At 32.5% G+C, this 22005-nt stretch overlaps 1 protein-coding gene across 2 annotated transcripts; it reads right to left on the reverse strand.

Annotated features, from left to right (window-relative positions):
- Window positions 1-1081: 1081 nt before the first annotated feature.
- Window positions 1082-21741, reverse strand: LOC109538004 (chondroitin sulfate proteoglycan 4). 2 transcript variants are annotated; one of them, XM_019905035.2, is made up of 14 exons: window positions 21539-21741; window positions 16626-16932; window positions 12370-12499; window positions 11945-12313; window positions 11480-11722; window positions 11195-11425; window positions 10828-11129; window positions 10657-10741; window positions 6494-8578; window positions 4707-5382; window positions 4491-4646; window positions 3185-3591; window positions 1617-3129; window positions 1082-1478 (listed from the first exon to the last, which is right to left on the reverse strand). In XM_019905035.2, exons 1-14 carry the CDS (start codon window positions 21606-21608, stop codon window positions 1120-1122), a joined length of 6933 nt encoding a protein of 2310 aa, XP_019760594.2. In that variant the 5' UTR covers window positions 21609-21741; the 3' UTR covers window positions 1082-1119. The 2 variants fall into 2 exon arrangements, with proteins under 2 accessions (XP_019760594.2, XP_019760593.2); XM_019905034.2 differs by having other exon boundaries at window positions 1602-3129.
- Between the last annotated feature and the right edge of the window lie 264 nt (window positions 21742-22005).

Raw genomic sequence — 22005 nt, forward strand, 5'->3', positions numbered from 1 at the left:
CTTTTCTTATACTATCTAGTTTATTTTCTTCAAAAAAAAAAAAAAATAGGTAAAGTTGGTAAAGTGCATAACTTTCATAGCTTTCAAAATGTTCGTCTTTGAAGTTTTAATTTATTTCTGTTATGGACTGAACACTATTTATTTCTGTTTAGAATATGCAGTACAGACGATAACGACGAAAATATGCAAATAGAAATCAACAGCGAATATGAAAATTATACATTGCTTGTTCACGGCGACTAGCTTTTTACTTGAGTACGTTCATTCGTTGGTTGCTTAAAATATTGCAGCATTTAACTAAATACGTAAATCTTTGGTTTGATATGATTCGACACAATTCAAAATTTCTATTCAACTTAAAAAAACTTAAAAGGAAGTAATAATTAATTAAATACTCCCCAATTTACTTCAATTCTGCTAGGAGATTTGATTTCATTCCAACGAAGGTCATTAGCAGCAAAGAGGAAATGATGAATCAATCTTTAAATACGACCAAATTGCAAAAGAAAATTAAAATAAGATTTTTTTTTAATTAAATAGAATTAAAAGCTAAAAATGATATTTATATCAAGACGATCGTCAAGTTTTCATTTATTTATTTACTTTTCAATTTTTTACATCGGTTTAATTTTCATAGTTACTGTTTTATTATCCACAGCACTAAAGCAGAATATTTCCATTTTTGCATAAAAGGAGGAAAGATTAGTGTCTTAAATAATGGAATGGAATAATGGTTCTTCAGAAATAGTTACCAATAAAAAAAATGTGAAATCGAGGTTTTATTTTTACTCTGATACTTCCTATATCAAAGACAGTGCGTCATCTTATTACAGCGCAAAGTCGCAGTATTTTCGTAGAAAAAATATAAGGGTGAAATTTTGTTACGTTAGGTCAGGATCACCCTGGATGTGCATATAGAAACATTTTATTAGTAATGAAAAATAAATGAGCGTGTTCCTATAAAAGAACTAAGCGTGCCTTTTGTATAAAAGCATGTAGATAATACGAAAATTGCAACTGGTTCAGGTTAAAAATATCAGAAATTTTTCGCCAAGATATATTTAAAGTGCCGGAAGTTATTAAAGCACGATAAACCGCCGCTCGCCAACTACGCATAGTTCAGACCCAATATTGATTTCTTCTAAGCATAATGCTTTTGGAAGCTTGATCTGAGGAATTGTCAACACTACTCCAATCATCTGGGAGTTCGTCTGTAACTCCATATGGGTAACCAACATGTGGAGAAGGCGTATCAAATTCCGTAACACCCAATGGGGTCACTTTACATTGCGGTGGGGCGGCCGGTGGAGGCGTTAGCGCTAGTGATTTCACTGGTGATGCTAATAATCGATCTGGAGGCCTGGGCAGTGGCCCCATAGCCATTTCTTCCTTGCGGGAAGTGTCTCTTTCCATTGTCTTGCATTTGATAATTATTATGACTACTATAGTTGTGATTACAATAGCTAGCACTATTGTTACTGAAATAAACAGACATTAAATAAAATGACAAGCAATGGCTCAAAAATAATTTCACCCAAGCATTATAGTACTGTTTTAGATCTGCGAAAATGTAATAAATGTTAGTAAAAAATAATGCGTACCTATCACGTACATACCTATAAGGATGTAATCCCTGGTAATATTTGGAGTAGTTAGTAAAACATCGCCTTCATGTCCCTCTGGATCGCTAGGCTCTGGTAGTACTGTAAATATTTCGTTGTTTTCTGGCCTAATAGTAATTTTTAACTCGCCCACGGCAGGTTGAAATATGCTTGCCATTAAAGTAAAAACCACTTTCTCGCTTATGCCTTTTTGTGGCACCTCAATGTTTTTGATATCTAAATGAATAAGTCCTCCTTGAATTTCTTCATGTGTAAATGATTTTACCAGTGTATCTAAAACATGGCGTCGCTCTCCAGACCTTCTAATAATCTTCCTTATTTGGCAAAATGATGGAATTGAATTGATTGTGTATGTGGGATTACTTCCAGTAAGTTTAGCCAATGGTGTGGCATCTAAGAAGCTTAGAGTGAGCTTGGTAATTTTTCCTGCCACTACGACACACTCATGTATATGCATAAAGGGTTTAACTTCAACGTAAAGTTGAACGTCGTACTTAAAGGTAAGATTTCCCACTCCTACTTGGCCAGTTAAAGTGAATGAATCATTGGAAGCAGTAGTATCAAACTGCAAATACATCACATGATTTCTAAATAAGTCGACTTGACTGAATTTGGTAGTTTGATTGTTTTCTTTGAAAATAACTCCATGTCTGGGACCTTTCGAAACAACATACACAATTTTATCTGCGTCAGTATTGGTTTCCAAAAAGATATTTTGATCACTAAGAAACCCGACATTGGTCCCTTGTCTGACTTGCACCGGTAAACCTGGTTTTATAGTAACATTAACTGGAATTACTACTATATTGAAGAAAGTGAATTCAGGCTTGAACTTTTCATCCCAAATTCTCAGATGAAATGAATCCTTCAGCATTGCACTTTCATGTAGGTAAATCAGACGATTTTGATCTACATCCGCCTGCGTAAAATGGTTAACTGGCTCTAAATTAGGCATAAGCAGCAGTCGTCCGCTAGATGGTCCATTAACTAGATCATATTTGATATCTTTTGGTGGCGTGTCTGCATCTTCAGTACATAATTCCTGTCTGGAAATGGTATGATTTTCGCCTTGAACGACTGAAAAGCTGGGGGCTGGAGTGACGAGCTTGAATGGCTGGTCATTTATTGGGTTTACTGTAATATTTGCCGTTAAGTTGCAAAGCATGATGTAACCCGGTACAAGATACAATGAAAATATAACAACGTCACTGAGAGTATCTGAGTTATCATGTTCGTAAAATACTTGTCCGGATTCCAACTGTTGTTGAGTAAAGGTCATAAGGCCACTATCTCTGTCATTTTGCAAAAATAAACGCCCATGTTTTGGGTTTTCTGCGGAGATGTGGATAACGGGGGATCGAAAACCTGCGTGCATCTCTAAAAAAGTCACAACTTCTGAGATGTTTAAGTGGACACTAGTCATGCCTCCTTCATCGACAACAATCTTGGGAATTTGGACATAAGAATCTAATCCCCCCGACGAGACGGAAATGTCTATTCTGAAAATCTAGAAAAAGCAGTTTTACAGAAACACTCCCCGATGGAGATGCAACATGCTTTACCTCATTTTCTAGCGAAGGTGCTAAGTAAGACGTTACTGTGAACACAAAAGAGTCATTTGCATATAAATCCAAAAATGGATGCAAATGCTCATAGTAAATTGTTCCATTATCTATGTCCTGTTGGGTAAAATTCGATACAACACTGTTATATTCTCTCATACTAGACTTCATCATCAGTCTTCCTAATGTAGGTGGTTTAGTAATAACATATAACATTCGTCTACCATCAGAATTCTTCGTCAGCAGATTATTGTTCGTTATCACTTTTTTTTGCAAAGGAAATATATACAGCGGCTTATTGGTAAACAGCTTCATTTGTACTTTTTTCGTTTTGATTTCAAACAAATAGTCTTTCGTTGTATGAATTCCATCACTTACGTTGAAAATAAATCTTGCTCTAGATCCATCTGAAACATTATTGCACATATATGCCGGTTAAACGAATTACTAACAGAATACCGAAGAAAAATGTTCATTTAGAACGACTGTACCTAGAGAACACCTAGCCATAAAAGGACTTGAAATCAAAAGTTATTGGATGCGTACTCCATTAGAAAACTTTTTCTAATTGAGTATTTTTTCTTCGAGCTTGAGTTCAAGATGATGCGATGGAAAATTTGGAAAAGTCAGTTACCATCTACTTTTTTGGTTGAAAGTAAACTGTTTTTGCCTGAAAGCACCATTGATTGCTGTAAAATGTTTGTATATTTTTGGAATTAAAAAAACATTTTTCGAATAATTTAAGATTGAAAAAAGTGCGGAACCAGATCCAGCGCTAGAATATCTGACAAAATTTGTTGAAATTATAGCTGCATACGTACGCACGTGAACGGGATTGCAGTGTTGATAAAACCGATTTATTTTAAATAAAATACCAAAAATAATACATCTGGCTACAGCAGTGAAAACAGCTTCAACAGTTCATATAATCATCTAATGACATCATTAGTTTCTCACAAATAAAAAATTCAGCCACGAAATAGAAAGGAATATAAATCTACAAAATTACCAACTATTCGATGGCCAATAAGAAGACTTCGATTACTATCACATTTTTTAATGATATTACTTAACTATATTAATATATTTAAGTAGAAGCGAATAAATTTGAAGGTTTACAACACAAAAATGTTGAAGTTACATTTTTATGTAAAATTACGACTTTTTGTTAAAACAAATAAGTCGAAATCATCGAGTTTTAAGGTATTGTATGTCAAGCAAGGCTTGGTTAGTATAAATATTGTAAACAAAATTTTAATAATTCAAAGATTTCAGATTCAAAGATTAACTAGAATATTGTACTTACTGTGGTGTTGAAATATGATCAACCCATGATCAACAAATTCTTGAGTGAAATAATTTAAAGGGGTTTTATCATCGGTTATTAAAGAAACATTTCCCCACCAGCAGCTTTGCACATGGTATTTAAGAGTTTCCTTAGGTTTATCATCATCTATTGCAGCTGTAAAGAGAGTATGACATATATTTTAATTGCCGTAGAATGGTATGTGGGTCTTCTCACCTAACATAGTGTTGGTGATAACAGAAGTACCACCTTCCCACATTTCCAATCCCGTATTATTAACCAACTTAGGAGCATTATCGTTGACTGGTACAACTATAACTAATAATTTGACTTTTTCACTTTTCTTATCGCCTATTTGAGCAATAAGGGTGGCAAAATCCTTCAGGTTTTCTGAACCATCATGCTGGTACTCTACTGTGCCTGTTGTGAGGTTGTTAGAAGTGAAAGATTTTGTTTTCGAACATTGCTTATAGATCTGAACACATCCATGATTGAAATTCTCTATTATCTTGAAAGTGACTTGCATCGATCGAAAATATTCCGTTTCAACATAAAGATGCGTGGGAGAAATTTGCATAGAACCACCTTCATTGACAATAATTTCGTTACTCCCCAAATACCAAAAATCGGGAATGATTATAATATCTAAACGAATATTATTCAACCAAACCAATCCATTGGTAACATTAAACATTATGGTGTCTCGCGACTGGTTCACACCAGCTTGAATATATAGGACTCTATTTTCGTTCAGTAGACTTTGGGAAAAAGCAGCAACATTAAGTATTTCACTACCATTTTTAGACTCTGATAGAATGGTCAGATACCCATATTGAGGTCTTTCGTTTATATGGAATGTTATTATTGATGTCGGAACATTTGGCTGGATAACCTGAAATACACATAGTTTTTAGAGTTTTATTAATGTTCAATTATTCAGGGTGATAGAGATTTTATGATCAATACTTCAGAAGTCGAGGAAAAGATCAAGAAAACATGTCTTAGCTTTCATTCAGGACATCAACTTTAATTTACAAACTATCAAAGAATATCCAAAAAATCACAAGATATAATCAAACTATTCTACAGTGAAAAATTGATATTGCGAACTGATAATTAGACAAAAAGCCAGCGCATAATTTAAAAAAAAGTCGAATTCTACAGTTTAATGACAGTGAATAGTAATTAATTAGTAATAGTAATTAATAGCGCAACTTTCGAATTTATATTAAATCTATTTCTCATTAAATGAGGAGCTTTGTCATTAATATCATGAAATATACAGAAATCGGACTGTTTTACTTAATTTTTCCCAACCAAATTAATCAGCAGCAAATGTGATAATTACGTGAAAAAGATGTGATCATGTACGTCTAACTCACATTAAGGGATTTCGGCTGCACCTCAATAAACGGTAGAAAGCCGATCGTATTGTATTGTTATCATCAATCAAATCAAATCAATCAAATCGACAAACGAAATTTGCTGGAAAGCAGTTTTAAATTTAAAAAGCAAAGCTAAGTTGAACAAAAAACAAATTTCCGTTATCACAAAGCAGACTTTTATTGAAAAATAGCCCTTATTTGGAACTGATAAATTAACTATTTGACGAAAAAAATTCAAATAGAAAAATAAATTCCTAGAATTTTCATTCGATTATACCTACTAGACTTTGTTTCCATGTTCAACCTTTTATTGCTCCTATCGTCTTGTTGCAGCGGGTTTGGGACTAGATTGAAATCTTGTAATCCAGCTGCCCATTAATCTAAAAATGGCCAACGTTTCAACGCTTTGCCAGCATTATATCTTTATCAAAATTAGCCTTAATGAAGCCCTGAAGTCGAAAATAAAAAATCAATCTAGGCCCAAACCGCTATCACAACTCATAAGTTTCGGAACGCCACTATGCGAATAAAACCATCTTTAATAACTGAAATACAACCGACATCCCTTGTTCGGTACCCAAAAGAGTTGAGAAAAACCAAATAAGTAAAATTACATACCTCCAAATTATCCTTAGTGACCAAAGCGCTTGTTGACTCTTCAACTGTTAATTTCTTAAGACGATTCAACTGTAAAGGTTCCCAGTATGAGGATGGAAGTATTAGCACTCCTATTTGAGCAACATTAATTGCATCTTTGCAACGAATCTTTAGTCCTATTTCGTCGGCATCTCCTGATGGATCCTCATTCTGATATTTTATGTGTCCCAAATTAATGTCCTCCTGTGTGAAATGCTGCAGAACTTGATTTTTGAGATCAAAAATTTTTCCAAACGCCAATCCTCCGGATATTTCGTAAAACACTCTTGAGTCAGAAGTGTGAAGATTGGTCGAGTAGTGGACGTGTTCTGTAGTTAATATTGTGGATTTTTTTGTTTCCACAATAATTTTTTTGTTCATTTCTATATGGATGAAAGGTCCAGATGCTTGTATTTCTAGTATTCCGTTGACATGAAACTGACCGTCGGTTACCCATAGGCGAACTTTAGCATATTCGGGACCTTTGTGTTTGAATAAAATCGTTTTATTATCTAGATCTTCTTGAGTAAATTCTGTAATATTTGACTCGATATTTTTTATATTAAAGAACTGTCCATTGGGAATCTCTCTGCAAGTGTAAATAATTCCGAATGTTGGAGTTCCAATATCCAAATCTATATATTTTAAATCTTTATCAGTTAACAGTTTCTCGCCTCCTACAACTACTTGAAACACTTTATCTACTACTCGAACAGGGCTGTGATCATTTTTAAGGTGAACATTTATTTGGAGCTGGCCTACATACTGGAACGTCTCATCTGTGTTTGAAAGAGCCATAAATTTAAAACTGTCGTGGTCTGTTTCTGAGCCATCATGCACATAGTATATAACATTATCATTTAATTCTTGAACCGCAAAAGATCTTGTGTGGTTTCGGATTTTGTCACCATTAATAGTTTGCAGCATACCATTTTTTGGCGCTGAAGTGACATTAAAAATTAAATCGGACACAAAATTTGCATGTATATAAAGATGGGCTCTATCTACGACAGCCGACATGCCTTCTTCAACATCCAGTTGTTTTATATTCACTTGTACCTTAAATTTATCCTCATTTGAAGGGTAATATTTAACTGTTAAGTTGGCAGTACTATTACCACATCCTGGTGATTTCACCGAAAAAATTACACTATCTGTTACATCCGAAAATGCTTTTTGATGCAATCTGTAACGTATGTTTTCCGAGAAAACATCTTCTTGTGTAAAATTGTCCAAACATTTAATTCTATATTTTGAAACTGCAAAAAATAAATACCCATACTGAGGGTATTTGATGACTTGGTACGTTATAGATGCAGACGATTTGGTTGGTTGTGTTTCAAACAGTAAAGATTTTGGTATTATTGGGGCTTCCCAAACGCTATTTAACTCTAGAACTTTGGAAGCTGCTTGCTGTAGTTTGCACTCGACAAAAGTGAGGCGAAATGTGTACAACTGCGTTTTATTCACAGCCGTTCTAAATTGAAACTCATCAAATTGCGGCTCCCCGATAGAATGCCGATAGCGCACCTTATGCTGTTTCAGATCTGTGTTTAGAAACACATCTGTGGGTTCCCACATATTTATGCTTTTCGTTGGCTCCCAAATGTTAGCACTTCTGTCCACTTCGACATCTCCAAAAGATGGCTTTTTAACGATCTTGAATAACATATTATAATCTGAATTTGGCACATTTGAGGTATAACTTAGATTATACGGTGTAATTATTTGGTATGTCTGATGCAAAAGAAGAAGTCCAGTGTTTCTATCTAGTCGCCAAATTTGCGGAGTTACTGAAACTCGTACTTTATAGACAGGACTCACTTCAACGCCATCGGAAACCTCAAGCGATACGTAAGAATCTGAAGCGTCTGGACTAGTGTGAACAAAAAGTATTTTCTTTTTATTGACATCTTCTTGAGTGAACGAATCCACTTTAGCGCCCAGCTTTCTCAGGTGTTCAAAATAACCCACTTCGCTAGATATAATTCTATAAACCAATTCTGATTGTGTATTGTCTGGATCTTCAGTCTTGAAAAGATCAGAAGTTATCACCTTTTTTGCGCCCTGAAATGTTCAATACAAGTGATTTAATGATTAAGGATTGTTTATTAGGTTATAGCTATCCTTATAATACGTTATTAGAAAAATTACTATAACTACGTATTTTTTTACATGTAATGATAATATATTCCATATGCAAAATTAATTTTTGGCTACAATCGCATTTAATCAAATATCCAATAGGTAGGTACTCAGAGCATCTGGAGCCGGTGTAATATTTTTTAAGCTGTTGCTTTCGAAAGTAAGAAATATAGACTCCAAAAAATGCATTGATCGATCTATTTTAACATTGAAGATTTTAAAGTTGAATAAGTGATTGGGTTCTTTCAATCTGCGTAATCTTGAACATGCTTATAACGGTATCATCATTCTAATAACGATTAAATGTTATTTTAGCAACCGATTTTGAATATAACTATTGTGTAAAATGTATTTACTATTTAATTACAAGTCACTTCAAAGCAAGGCGACAAGAATGAGTAAATTAATGGAATCATAACATACATGAGGTGCAATTCAAACTTTTATGATAAGCTCAAACCTCGTTTCCACGTTTTTCATTTTAAATTTCAAGAGATTTCTCAAAGTAAAATATTTTTTTCACTGAGGCTCTTAATACTTTGATATTTACTTTTTCAAAAACTACAAAAAAATAACCTAGTTACAGAGTTACATTTTAAATACCTATGCTGCTATTGTACTTGGGTATATTCAAAAATTTTAAGCGAGGAAAATTTTTGCTTTATGTGGCTTTTTTCATTATATCTAGTAATAAAAAAATGTTGTATATTTTGAGGTTTTGTTTGAGATTTTTCAGAAACCAAAACGCGCGTCTGAATTTGGAAAGGGAAATAAACAAAAACTTTCAAAAGATTTCCCTATTCATCAATTCTCTATAGTCATCTCTACTACATATATTTCTAATTTCTTTTTATACGAGAATACTGAGCATCTTGTAAAATGCCTTTTGAATTTTATTAAATTTACTTGATCAGTCAACGTTTTTTATAAGTTAACAGAACTATATTACAGCTTTAAGGAAAATAGTATTATCAAGGAATCTGAACTTTGAATTCCAAACAGCTTTTTCGCATAGCATTTTACTAAGAAGTAGTAAATACGCAGATGAAAATAGGAAACATTTATAAATTATAATTAATTGGTATTAAATGAATCAATTGCTAATAGTATTCTCGTCCATGGAATCACCCCTGAGTCTCCCCCGTGAATTTCCATTTTTATGCATACAGTTTAATGGTGGCCGCATTCTAACAATGCAATGATATTTCACAAATTCATGTTTGCATAGAATAGTATAGAAAGCGCAATAAAATACCTCGCTAACAAAAGTACAAAATGACTAATATATTCAGCTATCACTAAGTGAATGTTGAATGTTGGTTGAATGCAATTGTACCATAAATGAGGAATTTCAATTCTAACGAATATACGATTTTTTTTGTTGTGATTGGATAGAGTGACCCGCAATTAGGTTGCGTAATTTTAACTGCATATTCTATAAGAAAAAATGAGACGAAAATATCTGTAGTATAACGTATGACTGAAGTACAAACTGTTACTAATTCTGTTTACAGTGTTTTTTTGTTTTGCTGTTGCAACTTCTTGTTATAATATTTGTTATATACAAAAAAAATTGAAAAAAAAACCTTTGTTATCTGTACCTGGGGCCTGTATCTCGTAAAGGAAGCGTTTGCATGCATGGGTTTGAATATATATACTTTTGCCTGAGTATTGGCGGTAGAATAAAAAGATTCAAATGATGCAACCTAATTTATGGTCATCCCTTAACGATTTATATTCCGAGAAGTGAAATCTATGGTTAAAATAGTGGCAAACAAAATGCAACTTACCGTCAGTCTTAATCTTATCATGCAGATCAAAAATTATATAAAATGCATCATCGTCAATCACTAAAAGTCTAAAGAAGGAAAACAATAAGTTAGCAAACCATCGAATTAATTAAATAAAGAAAAATAAGTAGAGGCAGTCATATTTTGCAGCCTTGAAATATTATCACTCATTAACGAACATGCTGAATTAAAATCTTCAAAACTGATTACCTGGACTACTCGTAATACTTTGGTCTCCGACGTATCAAATACTGGGGCATCGTTTTTTGGCACAACGTTAACAATAATGGTAAACCTATTAACAAGAAGAACAGTGTTTGATGCATAACACGCCAGTTTGAAGATTTTAATATTAATTTTCAAGGTTTTATAAAACCTCACCTAAAATTTCCTTGTAGGTAGACAGGAAGCGTAAAAGTATCTGCTGCAGAAAAAGACACGGATAAAGCAATTACATCTCTTCGGTCCTCAGAACCATCGTGTACATAATGAACTTTATCTCTAGCGACATCCAGCAAAGAAAATGTCTGCTTTTGTGGCCAACTATCTACAGTAACCGCGCCATGTTCTGGTCCTTGCTGAACCGTAAAAGTAACACCATCGTCTTTTATACCATATTTTTTATAATCGAGTACTAAGTGTAACGTGGTAGTCGTAATAATTTCAGTTCCACTTTCCAATACCTGAAAATTTCGATATATCCAGTAGAAGATGCAAATTCAAATGTACACACGACCATCAACTATACCTCCAACGGTTCAACGCTTAATAACTCCAACTCAGTTGCCAGACTGGCAGCTCTGGAGAAGACAGAATAACTCTCCGTGTAATTTCGTTGTACACATGATAAATCGATGTTGTTTTGGCACCTACATTGAAATGAGTCAAGACCACGTTGAGAACAAGTAGCTCCTGGTTGGCATGGATGTCGTAAACACGGATAACTCCAAACGCACCCCGGAAGCAACCCATCCGAAGACTAAAATATGCGATTCCAAATCATAGCGCCCAAGCAAAAAATATAAATTCTTACTTGGGCATCTGGAAGCCCACGTTTCGTATCCATGATATAAATGCTGCGAATGCATCCTTTATAGCCTAAGTCGCACGATAATCCGCAACCTTTTTGAGTAGCCCTAAACTTCCGGCTCACTTCTAAACCTCCAATGTACGATATTTCACTAAGCTGAATTAAAGACGCGTGCAGATTTCGACTGAATTCGACCTGTTCATTCATCGCAAGTTCTATGGTGGTGGATGAAAGACGAAAGCTGATCTGCAAGTAGTAGTAATGTTGCCTGATATTGCAAAAGGGTACATAATAAATATCTATATATTTGCTGTTATATGACTACAGCCCATACGCAACATATTTATTAAATGTAAAATAAATTTGAGATTATTTTTTTGGTATAGAAAAAGAAACACTATGACTTATATTATTTTCGGTATCTATGGCAGAACGTTTTCAAAATCAAACATCTGGAGTGTGACTCACCTGGTTCCATTTTCCATCAGCAACTGGTTTATTAGGTACACTAAGTTTAACAGTTTTTTCGCTTACTTTCACTGTTATAGAAAGACTGTAATTGGAAACTTCAAGAAGCAAGAAATCCTGTTTAGCCGTTCCAGGATTGAAAAATATTAGGCCATCACTCACAATAGTCTTGATTTCCATCTTCATACTTAAATCTTTAAACTTCGTTTTTTGTGGTATTACTAAAAATGCGTCATCTTCGACGAAGCTGATAGGTTGGTCAAAAGAAGCCTCAAATTCGGCCGCACAGTTCCAAGTAATACCTTCGACCGTGGCCTGTGATTGGCGTTGCCGGGCAGTTTCCAGAACGGCTACATCGTTATATTTTAACTGGAATTATGATCTATTGATTAAACTGGAAAATAGCAGATTTATCTTAGCATTACTCCTGAAAGGCAGCCTCTGAAAGTTTTGATATGTCCGAAAAACAGATCGGAATTGTTCTTATTCCTATGATCACCAACAAATAATCCATAATGAATATTCAATTCGTAATGCTTTCCAGGTATTTTGGAACTGAAAAGATAATTTACCTTGAATATGTAATAAATTTGGTTGATTTCCAATATATCATCAATTTAAATATAATCATAATAATATATGTATATTGACATGATACTTTCCTCTGGATGTCCACCAAGGTAATAAGGTATATAGATGTTATAAAAATATCACTTTCTCGAACTCCTCGTTCTTGATAGAGAACACAATTTGAAGATGTTCCCAAACAATAAAAAAATAGTTATTAAATAGGCGCTTGCTGCTTAGAAGGCAAAAATATTCCAATTTTAGAGAACTTTGTCATTTTTAATGGGAAGGACAAGGGGCTGACTCTATGGATTAACCGTAGTTTCTTTACATAAATACCGCGATCCATTAATTAGAGTAAGAAAATATACATATAGCCAGCCACAATAGCCGCTTAATTCTTCAGTTCTAATTAAAAATATCAGTAACAACTGGCATGCATCGGTAGAAAATTTGGGAAAGCGAGCAATACCCGCAAGAAACTACGCAGCTGAATCTGCTACAGTCTGCGTATTCCCTATATTTGGTGTCGGCGCAGATTAAAGGAGTAGCCATGCTGCACTTACACATTCGCGGGCCACAATCCCACACTTGTGTAATCCTTTCTCTTAAATAAGGCCGTTATTATAAGTTGTTTAAAACATTTATTTTGCTTGAAATATAATGAGATTCTTGACCGTCACGTTAATGGGGTTGCTTCAAACTTGAATTGGCTGTAAAGCCACTCAACCTGAATTTTACTTGGGGTGCCCTCCACTTTGGAATGTGAGAATTATTTTTTTGTAAATTCCATTATTGGCACTTTTTACTAAACACAAAAGCACAAAAGTGTTGAATTTATTTTAACATTAAATTATGCATCTACTTATTATGTAGGTATTCTAATGAAAATCTGGAAAATTGTGTAATTCTAATTGTTTTTAGTCTACTCAAGAAAATATCAGGTTCTTTTTTATACGACTGCCGATAATGTGGACTAGTCTCGCGGTCGTAAAATAATCGGGACTGATTTTATAGTCTTATTTAAAGTAGCGTCTCAGTGTGTATCTATAATAAGTTTATTTTAAACAATTAATCGGTACAACCTAATCGTTTATTTTATGTGCTGTAATTAAAAGTTAGTTACTGTTATAAGTGTTTGATACATCAGTTAGTGATAATTTAGTGATAGTCTTATTAGTTCAGCTGGGAACTGGAACTGTAAATCAATAAAGAAAATCGATTCGAATTAAAATTTTACGTTGAGTTTAGAATGCATAAATAAAGCAAACACCACAACGAATGACCTGAAAAGAAATCAAATATGCAGCATATAACCCATTTATTTATCAAAACAGTAATTTTTTTTCTTAAACGGTATATTTAAAAATATTCAGTTGAAAGAAAAATTATATCGGGTATCACGTCTACCAAGCATGATAGCTGTATAAAATATTATGAATATTTCATTAGAGCTTTTCGGCCCAGCTGAAAAAGTGTAGTCTGGCAAAGGACTAAATAAAATCAATTTAAACTCACATTTTTATTACTCCCCAAATCCACAGTTATTTTGCTTCTGCTGTGAATTGATAGAAAAAAAATATAAAAATGTCACTTAAAACTCAGAATTAATCTGGATTTGGACTTAAAGTACTCAGCTTTATTGAATGCTTATCTATAGCGTTGCCATTCGTAATCCAATATTTTATTCGTTGTGCGGATACGGAATGATGGATTTCAATTTAGGATAAAAGAAAGAAGGAACTAAGAATAATTCTATTCTGACCGAAGTACGTAGTAAGAGATTCGTTTGTTTCAAACAATAATATTAAGGTAATCAGTATCTGTTACAAAAAGTAGCTAATGTTTAACAAATTAAAGTATTTATTGATCAAATGGAAATGTTAGAATATATTCCACGTAACCAATAGTTTGTGGAATCAATTTAAAGTCTGCAGTTATATACGTTTATATGAGTATTGTGTACATTAGTTAATTTTTTTAGAAATGTATATCATATAGCGCAAAATTAAATCCGTTATTTGTTCTTAAACGATCAATTGCTTCAATAAAAAAAACGTGACCTTGTGTAGCACTATTCAAATACTATCGATTCCGCAATCTAATTTTAAATTTATAACATTCTCAGGTGACGCACCCCTCTAACTACATCTGTCGTAAAAGAGACACTGTTAAACTTGTGCCGAAATATTCTGGATTATTCGGGAGGAAGCCTGAAAGCGTTCTCAGGCATTTTAAATGTAAAAGCGGAAATTGAACATTCTTAGATTACGAATTAAGTTAGTTGAACAACTAATTTAAACATTTTTCATTTTTGAATGCTAAAACAGTTTCATAATATAGATATGTAAAATTTCGGTTATCGTAACTGATCGAAAAAAAGTTGTATCACATTATATAATAAAGTAAAATCAAATTTTATTACTTTAGCAATTATAGAAAAATATACCAACAAGTAAGTATAGAAAAATTCCATAAATTTTGAAAAATTGAAGTAAGCAACGTCGTAAGTATTATCGATGATTGTTTGAAACCGCTTTAAAATACACATACTTATTTTCAAATAGGTTAGTGCTACTACATAAAAAATAATACATATTCAGCCACATTTATAGAAGCCGATGATGTAAATAAAAATTTAATAAAATCAATGTACATTATGCAAGTTTGGGTATTTTTTGCTGTTTAATCGTGTGTAGAAAGTTCGAAGAACCGCAATTTATGATTAATTGAAGTGGGTAAGAAACAATTAAATGGAAATGTAGCGTGTAAACTAGTGTTTTTCGGACTTTTACGTTGTGGAAAATAATAAAATAAAATTATTTCTGACGCTTCGTCACTTTTTTTGAAGATGTAAGTAAGTCACTCGTGCTTGTCAAACGTCAGAAAGAAATTATTCTCTACGACGGCCCAGAAGCCCGAAAGACTCACCAGTTTCATGCAATTCTGCGGAAACATCTCCTTTGTACAGAACGTGCCAAGAAAACCGGCAACTACCAAGTCAACGTTAAGTTTATTTTGAGTAGGGGAAAGACTTGACAACGAAAATCAATGCACTAAACGTTAATATTTTAAGCCTTTACCAGGCTTTGAAAACTAAATAGTTCAATTTATTTTTATTTTATTATAAGAATAAATATGCTACAAATGTAGGATAAAAAAGAAATTTTCTTACATTTTTCTATATGAGAAAACCTATTCATGCTCTTCTATTTCTGCATCGTAATATCTGTAAGCCGTTCTTGAAATCGATAATTAAAAAACTTTACTTAAATGTGAAGTTCAAAATCTCATTATACCGCAATAAGTTACACTGAAAAAGTAAATGTTGACAATAATTAAATAAACATCAAATACATGTTCTGTAATTCGAACCGCTTGTAGCCATTCGCTGCTTATGAAAGGCACTTACAATAATTCAATAATTTCCGCACATTTTTTTAAATTTTTAGCCAACTTTAAATTATCTCTTAGACTTCTCTCTCTCTCTAAACTTGGTGTGTTTGACTTCTGAATACGCGATAGGAAATTAAGATTCTTGAATTGTCCTGAATATTTTGCAACAAAACAATTGATGTTTGGTGTATCGTTTTTCTTTTCTTTTTAATTGTTGGCATATTTCCTCTACATGCACTAATGGAGTTGTTTGCCCTTTTCTACTACAATCTCTTATGTTGCTTTGGATCTACTCTCGCATTATTATTATTTTATATATATAATTTTCTTTGCGTCTCGCATATCCACCTACATGGAGTTGCAGAATATCTCCAGTGAAAGCAGCTTTCATAATGTTAGAAAACCTACCATCGTTATAAATTTCAAGCAGGCTTGATAAACGTAAGCAGGAAATACGACGATGAGGGCTTTAAAAGCAAGAGATTTGTGTACGGTTGTTCATTATTATTTAACATCACCTGACATTGCGTTATTTGCCTCCTCAACCTTTTATGAACATTATTATACGGAAAGCTCTTCCATATATTGGGGTCCAAAACAAGTAGCAAAAATATAAAAAAGATTTCCATTTTATAATGGAATATACTAATCCAATATAAAACTATTTATACAACTTAATATAAACGAATAGGATCACATAAAAATTCATGCAACTCACAATATTTTCCGCGCCTTATCAACAGCCATCGACAAATTTCCATCTTTTCTAGAAATTGTAACATCGTGCCACTTGAAATCGTTCAACTTCGGATTTCCATGCGATATAAGTTCAGCTTCCCCAGATCCCAAGTTTACAACGACACGAATTCTTCCATTTTCCAAATCAACTTTGCAATAATCCGTTACTCCAGCGACGAGCAAAATTAAAGTATCAGCAAGCCGGGTTTTAAACTTGAAGTAGATTTCTGAGGAAGTTTTAGACTCTTCAAATGGAATTGATATATAACTGTTTCCATAGAACGAGGCTGAAAAAATATATTAGAAAGATATAAAATAAATATTCAGTATTAAAATTAGTATTAAAAGATATAAAATAAATATACCTATCTATACATATACGCGAAATCATGTTTTGAATGTACTTTAATATACAAGTAGATAGTAAATGAATTATGCTAATTCAATATACTCGGACGAAATGAGATTACTGGAAGCTTAAAAATAAGAATTACAATATTTCGATTATCATTGAAATTGAAAGAATTTGAATTTGTTTGCCTCTGTCTCGAAACGTTTTGATTTTTCTTATTAGATATGGGATGTTAGAACAAATTCGAATTCTTTATCAGAGACGGACATTGTTTTTTAAAACTTAGAACTTTTATAAGAAGGTTAAGAAGGAAAACATGCCTTGAATTATTTTTCCTCTGCATTAAAATTTAATGTTCTACCATTCAAAAAAAAATTGAATTAAGAAAATATTTGCAAAAACAATTGCAATTTTTCAAAACCTCAAATTACGAAAATATATGGTGATATCTTAATAATAATTAGGGCTAAAAAGAGACAATACTAGAAATTTCAAAATTCGGTAGCAAAAAATCAGATATTAAGCCTTAATCAGCACTCTAGAAACTTGTCTTTCACCTTTGAATATTAGTAATTAAATAAGCACGTTGATGTATTATTAAAATTTTTAATTAGTGACGCAGTATTAATCTAAACATAAAGCTGTAGATATTGCCAATTATAAAAAATTTGAACATTATAGCAACTTGCTAGTGGATATAAATAAAATACAAAACTTCATGTTAGCTATTGAAGTTGTCGTAATTTTTAATATAGCAAGTGTAGTCTGGAATATTATTGACGATACGACTCGAATAGCAATATTTTTATTTACTTTGATGATAAGCCGATATTTACATGATTCTATCTTACTAGAAAATTGATAATAGTATTTTTCATACAGTGAGTTTGAAAAATACTGGTGTTTACATTTTATGAAAAGAAAACGAATTAAGTAGATATGCAATAAGTCATTAGACAAGAATTGATTCCATACACGTATTCAGAAATTATGATTCAATAATTTATATCAACATACAACAATAACCTAATGTTGTACCTAATATCAATTGTAAAAATTGTGCAAAATACCCCGTTTACGTAAATGCTTCCGCCCTGCTTCTCACTGAATAACATATTTGCTGAAAAATTTCCGCAATATTTTGTTTTCTGAAAACGGTTGCATAAATTAGCAATGAATAGATTTACAATGGAAAGCATACTAGTGAAGAAAGAAGAAAGAGAAAATCACCCTGTATATTGTGGTCGTAATATGGAAAAATGCAGGAACTTTATGGAAAATAACATAAAGACGTATAATACATTACAGCTCCAACTAAGGTATTTTTCGTAGTATCAGACGCAACTTTCAAGTCGAAAAGTGGAGTAAAATTTTGGATGCGTCATGTGGTCCGAAGGTAATATTAAAACATATTTTTCAATAAATTGTCTTTAGATTTGACGTACGTCTTATAGCACGAAAAATATTAAATTCGACTGAAGGTAGGACAATGCCTGTTATCTAAAATCAAGTGAGCAAATCAGCGGTTTATCTTTATACCTATACATTTTAGTTTATTATTCTGATTCAATTTTTATTCKAAAATTAGCAAAAGACAAAGTAAAACAAATAAGACTTTCATATAGCTAGAGGTAAAAACGAAATGGGATCATTAGACAAAACCATATAGAAACAACAGCAGAAATACATTTTAGTCGACCATCAACATAGAAAATGGTTCGAGAATAGAAGAAGAACAATTAAAACTGTTCAGCAAAGATCGAAGAATATATATATCGAGTTCGAATTACAAGTGAACAATTCTGTAACAATCAATCGAAGCACCGAARTATGGGAATATCTGTTTTTGCGAAAATGATAATTTTTGAAGCTAAAAGATGGGCAACTGCTAATGGAATTTTAGATTTTTCGGATCTCCGTCTGTGCTTTAGCTTTGCTTTAGATGGTGTTTAGATAGGTGCTTTAGATTTATGAAGAGACATGGATTATTTATACCACGYTAGCCCAAAAAATGCCGACAMAATTCGAATCTAAAATTCCATAGATTTGTTATATCAARAAGGAAAGATTATTTCGAGATGAATCAAATTGCAAATGAGTGAATTGCAATCTAACTTAATGTTTTTTTATAATCGGACTGTAGATTCAAAATGCACTAAATTAACAGGGATCAAAACAACAATTCACCAAGAAAGTCAGTACATTGTAGTTTCAGCTTTTTGCGCGAACCGAAGAAAACTAACGCATCGTAAATATTGAAGAGAAAAACATTAGCAAAAGATGAAATTCCTAGTGGCGTTATTATTCACGGCCAAGAAAAAAGATGGATCGATGAGACAGGAATGAAGGGATTGCCTGGTTTAAAAACCCTGCAATATTGTAACATTATGCATACAGGGCGTCCCAGATAAGAATACATCGCATGGGAATCTTAAATTGCGTTTTCAAAAATATATATTTATTTAGAATATGTATGTATATTCATTTTTGAAGTTATTTCAAACAATATCAAAAAGAAAAAAATACTTTCGCATGGCAACTTTTAGAGCTGTACAAGATGCTGTTTCTGAAAATGTATTTCAACGTTTTGTTTCTGAGAAACTATCACCAATATTACGGATTAGATATCTCTTTAATAGGGAATGCAACGATGTATTACACAGACGATTTGCACCGGTTCTTGCATTAAAAAAATTGTTTCTTTATAAATTAATTTTATTTTTATTGGTAAAACTATACGTTATGTGCGTTTTTCCGGTGCAAATGAAAAAGAAAAGTTGACCATAGCTTCAAAAACAACGTAACGTAATAAACTAAACACCGTCCTGTAGAGCTCGAAAGGGTGCCATAAGAAAATATTTTTTGTCTTTTGATATGATTTGAAATTACTTGAAAAATTAAAAAGACCTAAGATTCCAAACATCACTTTTTTCTAAATATCTGAAAAAATAAAAGAAATACTTGATTTTCGAAAATGCCATGTATGTGGCCCCCTAAATTAAGCAACTTTTTCCTAATTTAACCGACTTCGTATCTTATAGTTTCAGTTATCAATAAACCATTTAAACATTTTGTGCGAGAAAAGTTGAATAAATGGTTAATAAGATATCACTCCAACAAGTTTGTACCTGATGGATGAAAAATCCAAGAAACCACCTGTGAAGGAAGAGACGATGATTATAAAGTAATTTAAAAACTGCGGAATGAGTAATATTTAGATGGTGCTAAAGAGGACAAAGTTTCTGAAATAAAGAAAACCACCAGCTTATACGAAAGTAATAACGACAGGGAAGATGATCTGAATATGGCTAGTCCGAGTTATGTTAACCAAAATTAAAAATTATGATCCGAAAGTAACATGAAAACATAATTTTCCAAAAAGCATGTTTAAAATTTGCTTTGTATCTTATTGTCTTATAGTTAAATTATAGTTAAATGCAATATTATATTAGAGTATTAAACTTACGTTTATATACGATACACCCTATACATACACAAGTACACATACAAAAAGTACACAAAAAGATGAATTAATATTCATAATATTCATATTTCATTTGAATGTACCGCCAAATAATGTCAATAAGTTACCCAATCATAAGTCGTCGCAAAGAAACCGCTTGATCGGTTTGTTTTTGCAAATGCGAGCGATTTTAATGACAAGTTAGTGTGGCTGTTAACTTTGAGGTTTTTTGGTGTTAATAAGAACTTTGTAGTGATCTATTTAATAGAGACGGCATGTACACGTATCCAGTATTTAGGTATGTCCTCAAACTCACTTTAACATATTATTATTCGAAATTAAACTTTGCTTAAGCGAGGCATTGCAAACCGTCAGCAAAAATTCCGAATGTAAACTACCTCCAATTAAAATCGAATACTCCGCGTTTCTAATTGAGAAATAAGAATAAAATGTTGAGATTTATTTGAGAGATTGATAGAAAATATCAATTTTCTCTGGTTTTAGGTAAGTGATTACACGTATTAATGATCCAAAATATAGGTGTGTCTGAGATATAATCACTATCAAAATTTTTCAAAATTTGTCCAACAAAACGCGATCACCCGGTATATAGGGTATATTTAACCCTACCACAGGTTAATCGGGTCTTGGTTGAAAGAGTTAATAGTATCAGCAGTTGTAAAAGTTAATTAGTAAATATATATAAACAATATAATTAAACTTCTCAAAAAAAAATCACTTAACCTATACAAGTTTTAATATTATATATAATCCGTAATTAGCATTAAAAAAATGTTAGTTTTGAAAATCGAATTCTAGACTATTTTAACCTAAAAAGCATCCCCTAAGATATTTGATCTGTTTCTCAGAAGTTTGCTTTGCATTATTCATGCTATAATGTACCAATAATTCAATAGTTATACATAAATATTAATTGGATTACAGGAGCCTGAGCATTCAAAAATGCATTACATCCTCCTGAACACCGATTGGAAATAATAGGTATATTAAACAACAGAAAAAAAAACATTTGTCACCATAAATACTAATATTATTTAAAAATAAACTTTACACCTACCATGTTCAGCTTTCAGCAATATGGGAAACAGGTAACAAAACAGAGCCCCAAGAAACAATCCAGATCCCATTTCAGCTAGAAACTTTTCTGTTCAACTATCACATTTTTTTCAGTTACACATGTTTAGAAAAATAGTAAAATATTGAAAAATCACTACCCTTCATGGCCCTAGAGTAAACAGTGAACTGAAACGACTGAAAAGAAAAAAGAGTGACCTGAAAATTGACTGAAAGCCCTGTTGTCAAACTTTACTATCCAGAAAATTTCACTTTTCCAGGATTCTACTCGGATATTAGAAAACAGAATAATTTCTGCTTGGAATTGATCCAACATTTATATTAACTAAGTTAGAGTTCCAAACATATACTCTAAACTTAATGCTGGCTCTAAAAAAAGCTCAGTTAATTAAACTATTTACGGGGATATATCCCTAAAGGATACGAAACAGTGGCTGCAATCTGGCAATG

Source organism: Dendroctonus ponderosae, unplaced genomic scaffold (assembly GCF_020466585.1).
Source record: "Dendroctonus ponderosae isolate FM_Combo_2020 unplaced genomic scaffold, Dpon_F_20191213v2 Dpon_F_20191213_1, whole genome shotgun sequence".
Lineage (NCBI taxonomy): Eukaryota > Metazoa > Arthropoda > Insecta > Coleoptera > Curculionidae > Dendroctonus > Dendroctonus ponderosae.

Bases quoted from the DNA above. Each gene is read 5' to 3' on its own strand.
- LOC109538004 (XM_019905034.2), bottom strand. From the start codon at position 21,608: ATGGGATCTGGATTGTTTCTTGGGGCTCTGTTTTGTTACCTGTTTCCC. The intron at 11,130-11,194 runs GTATAGTTGATG...CGAAATTTTCAG, and splicing joins TAAGCGTTGAACCGTTGGAG to GTATTGGAAAGTGGAACTGA. The intron at 10,742-10,827 runs GTGAGGTTTTAT...TCTTGTTAATAG, and splicing joins TACCTACAAGGAAATTTTAG to GTTTACCATTATTGTTAACG.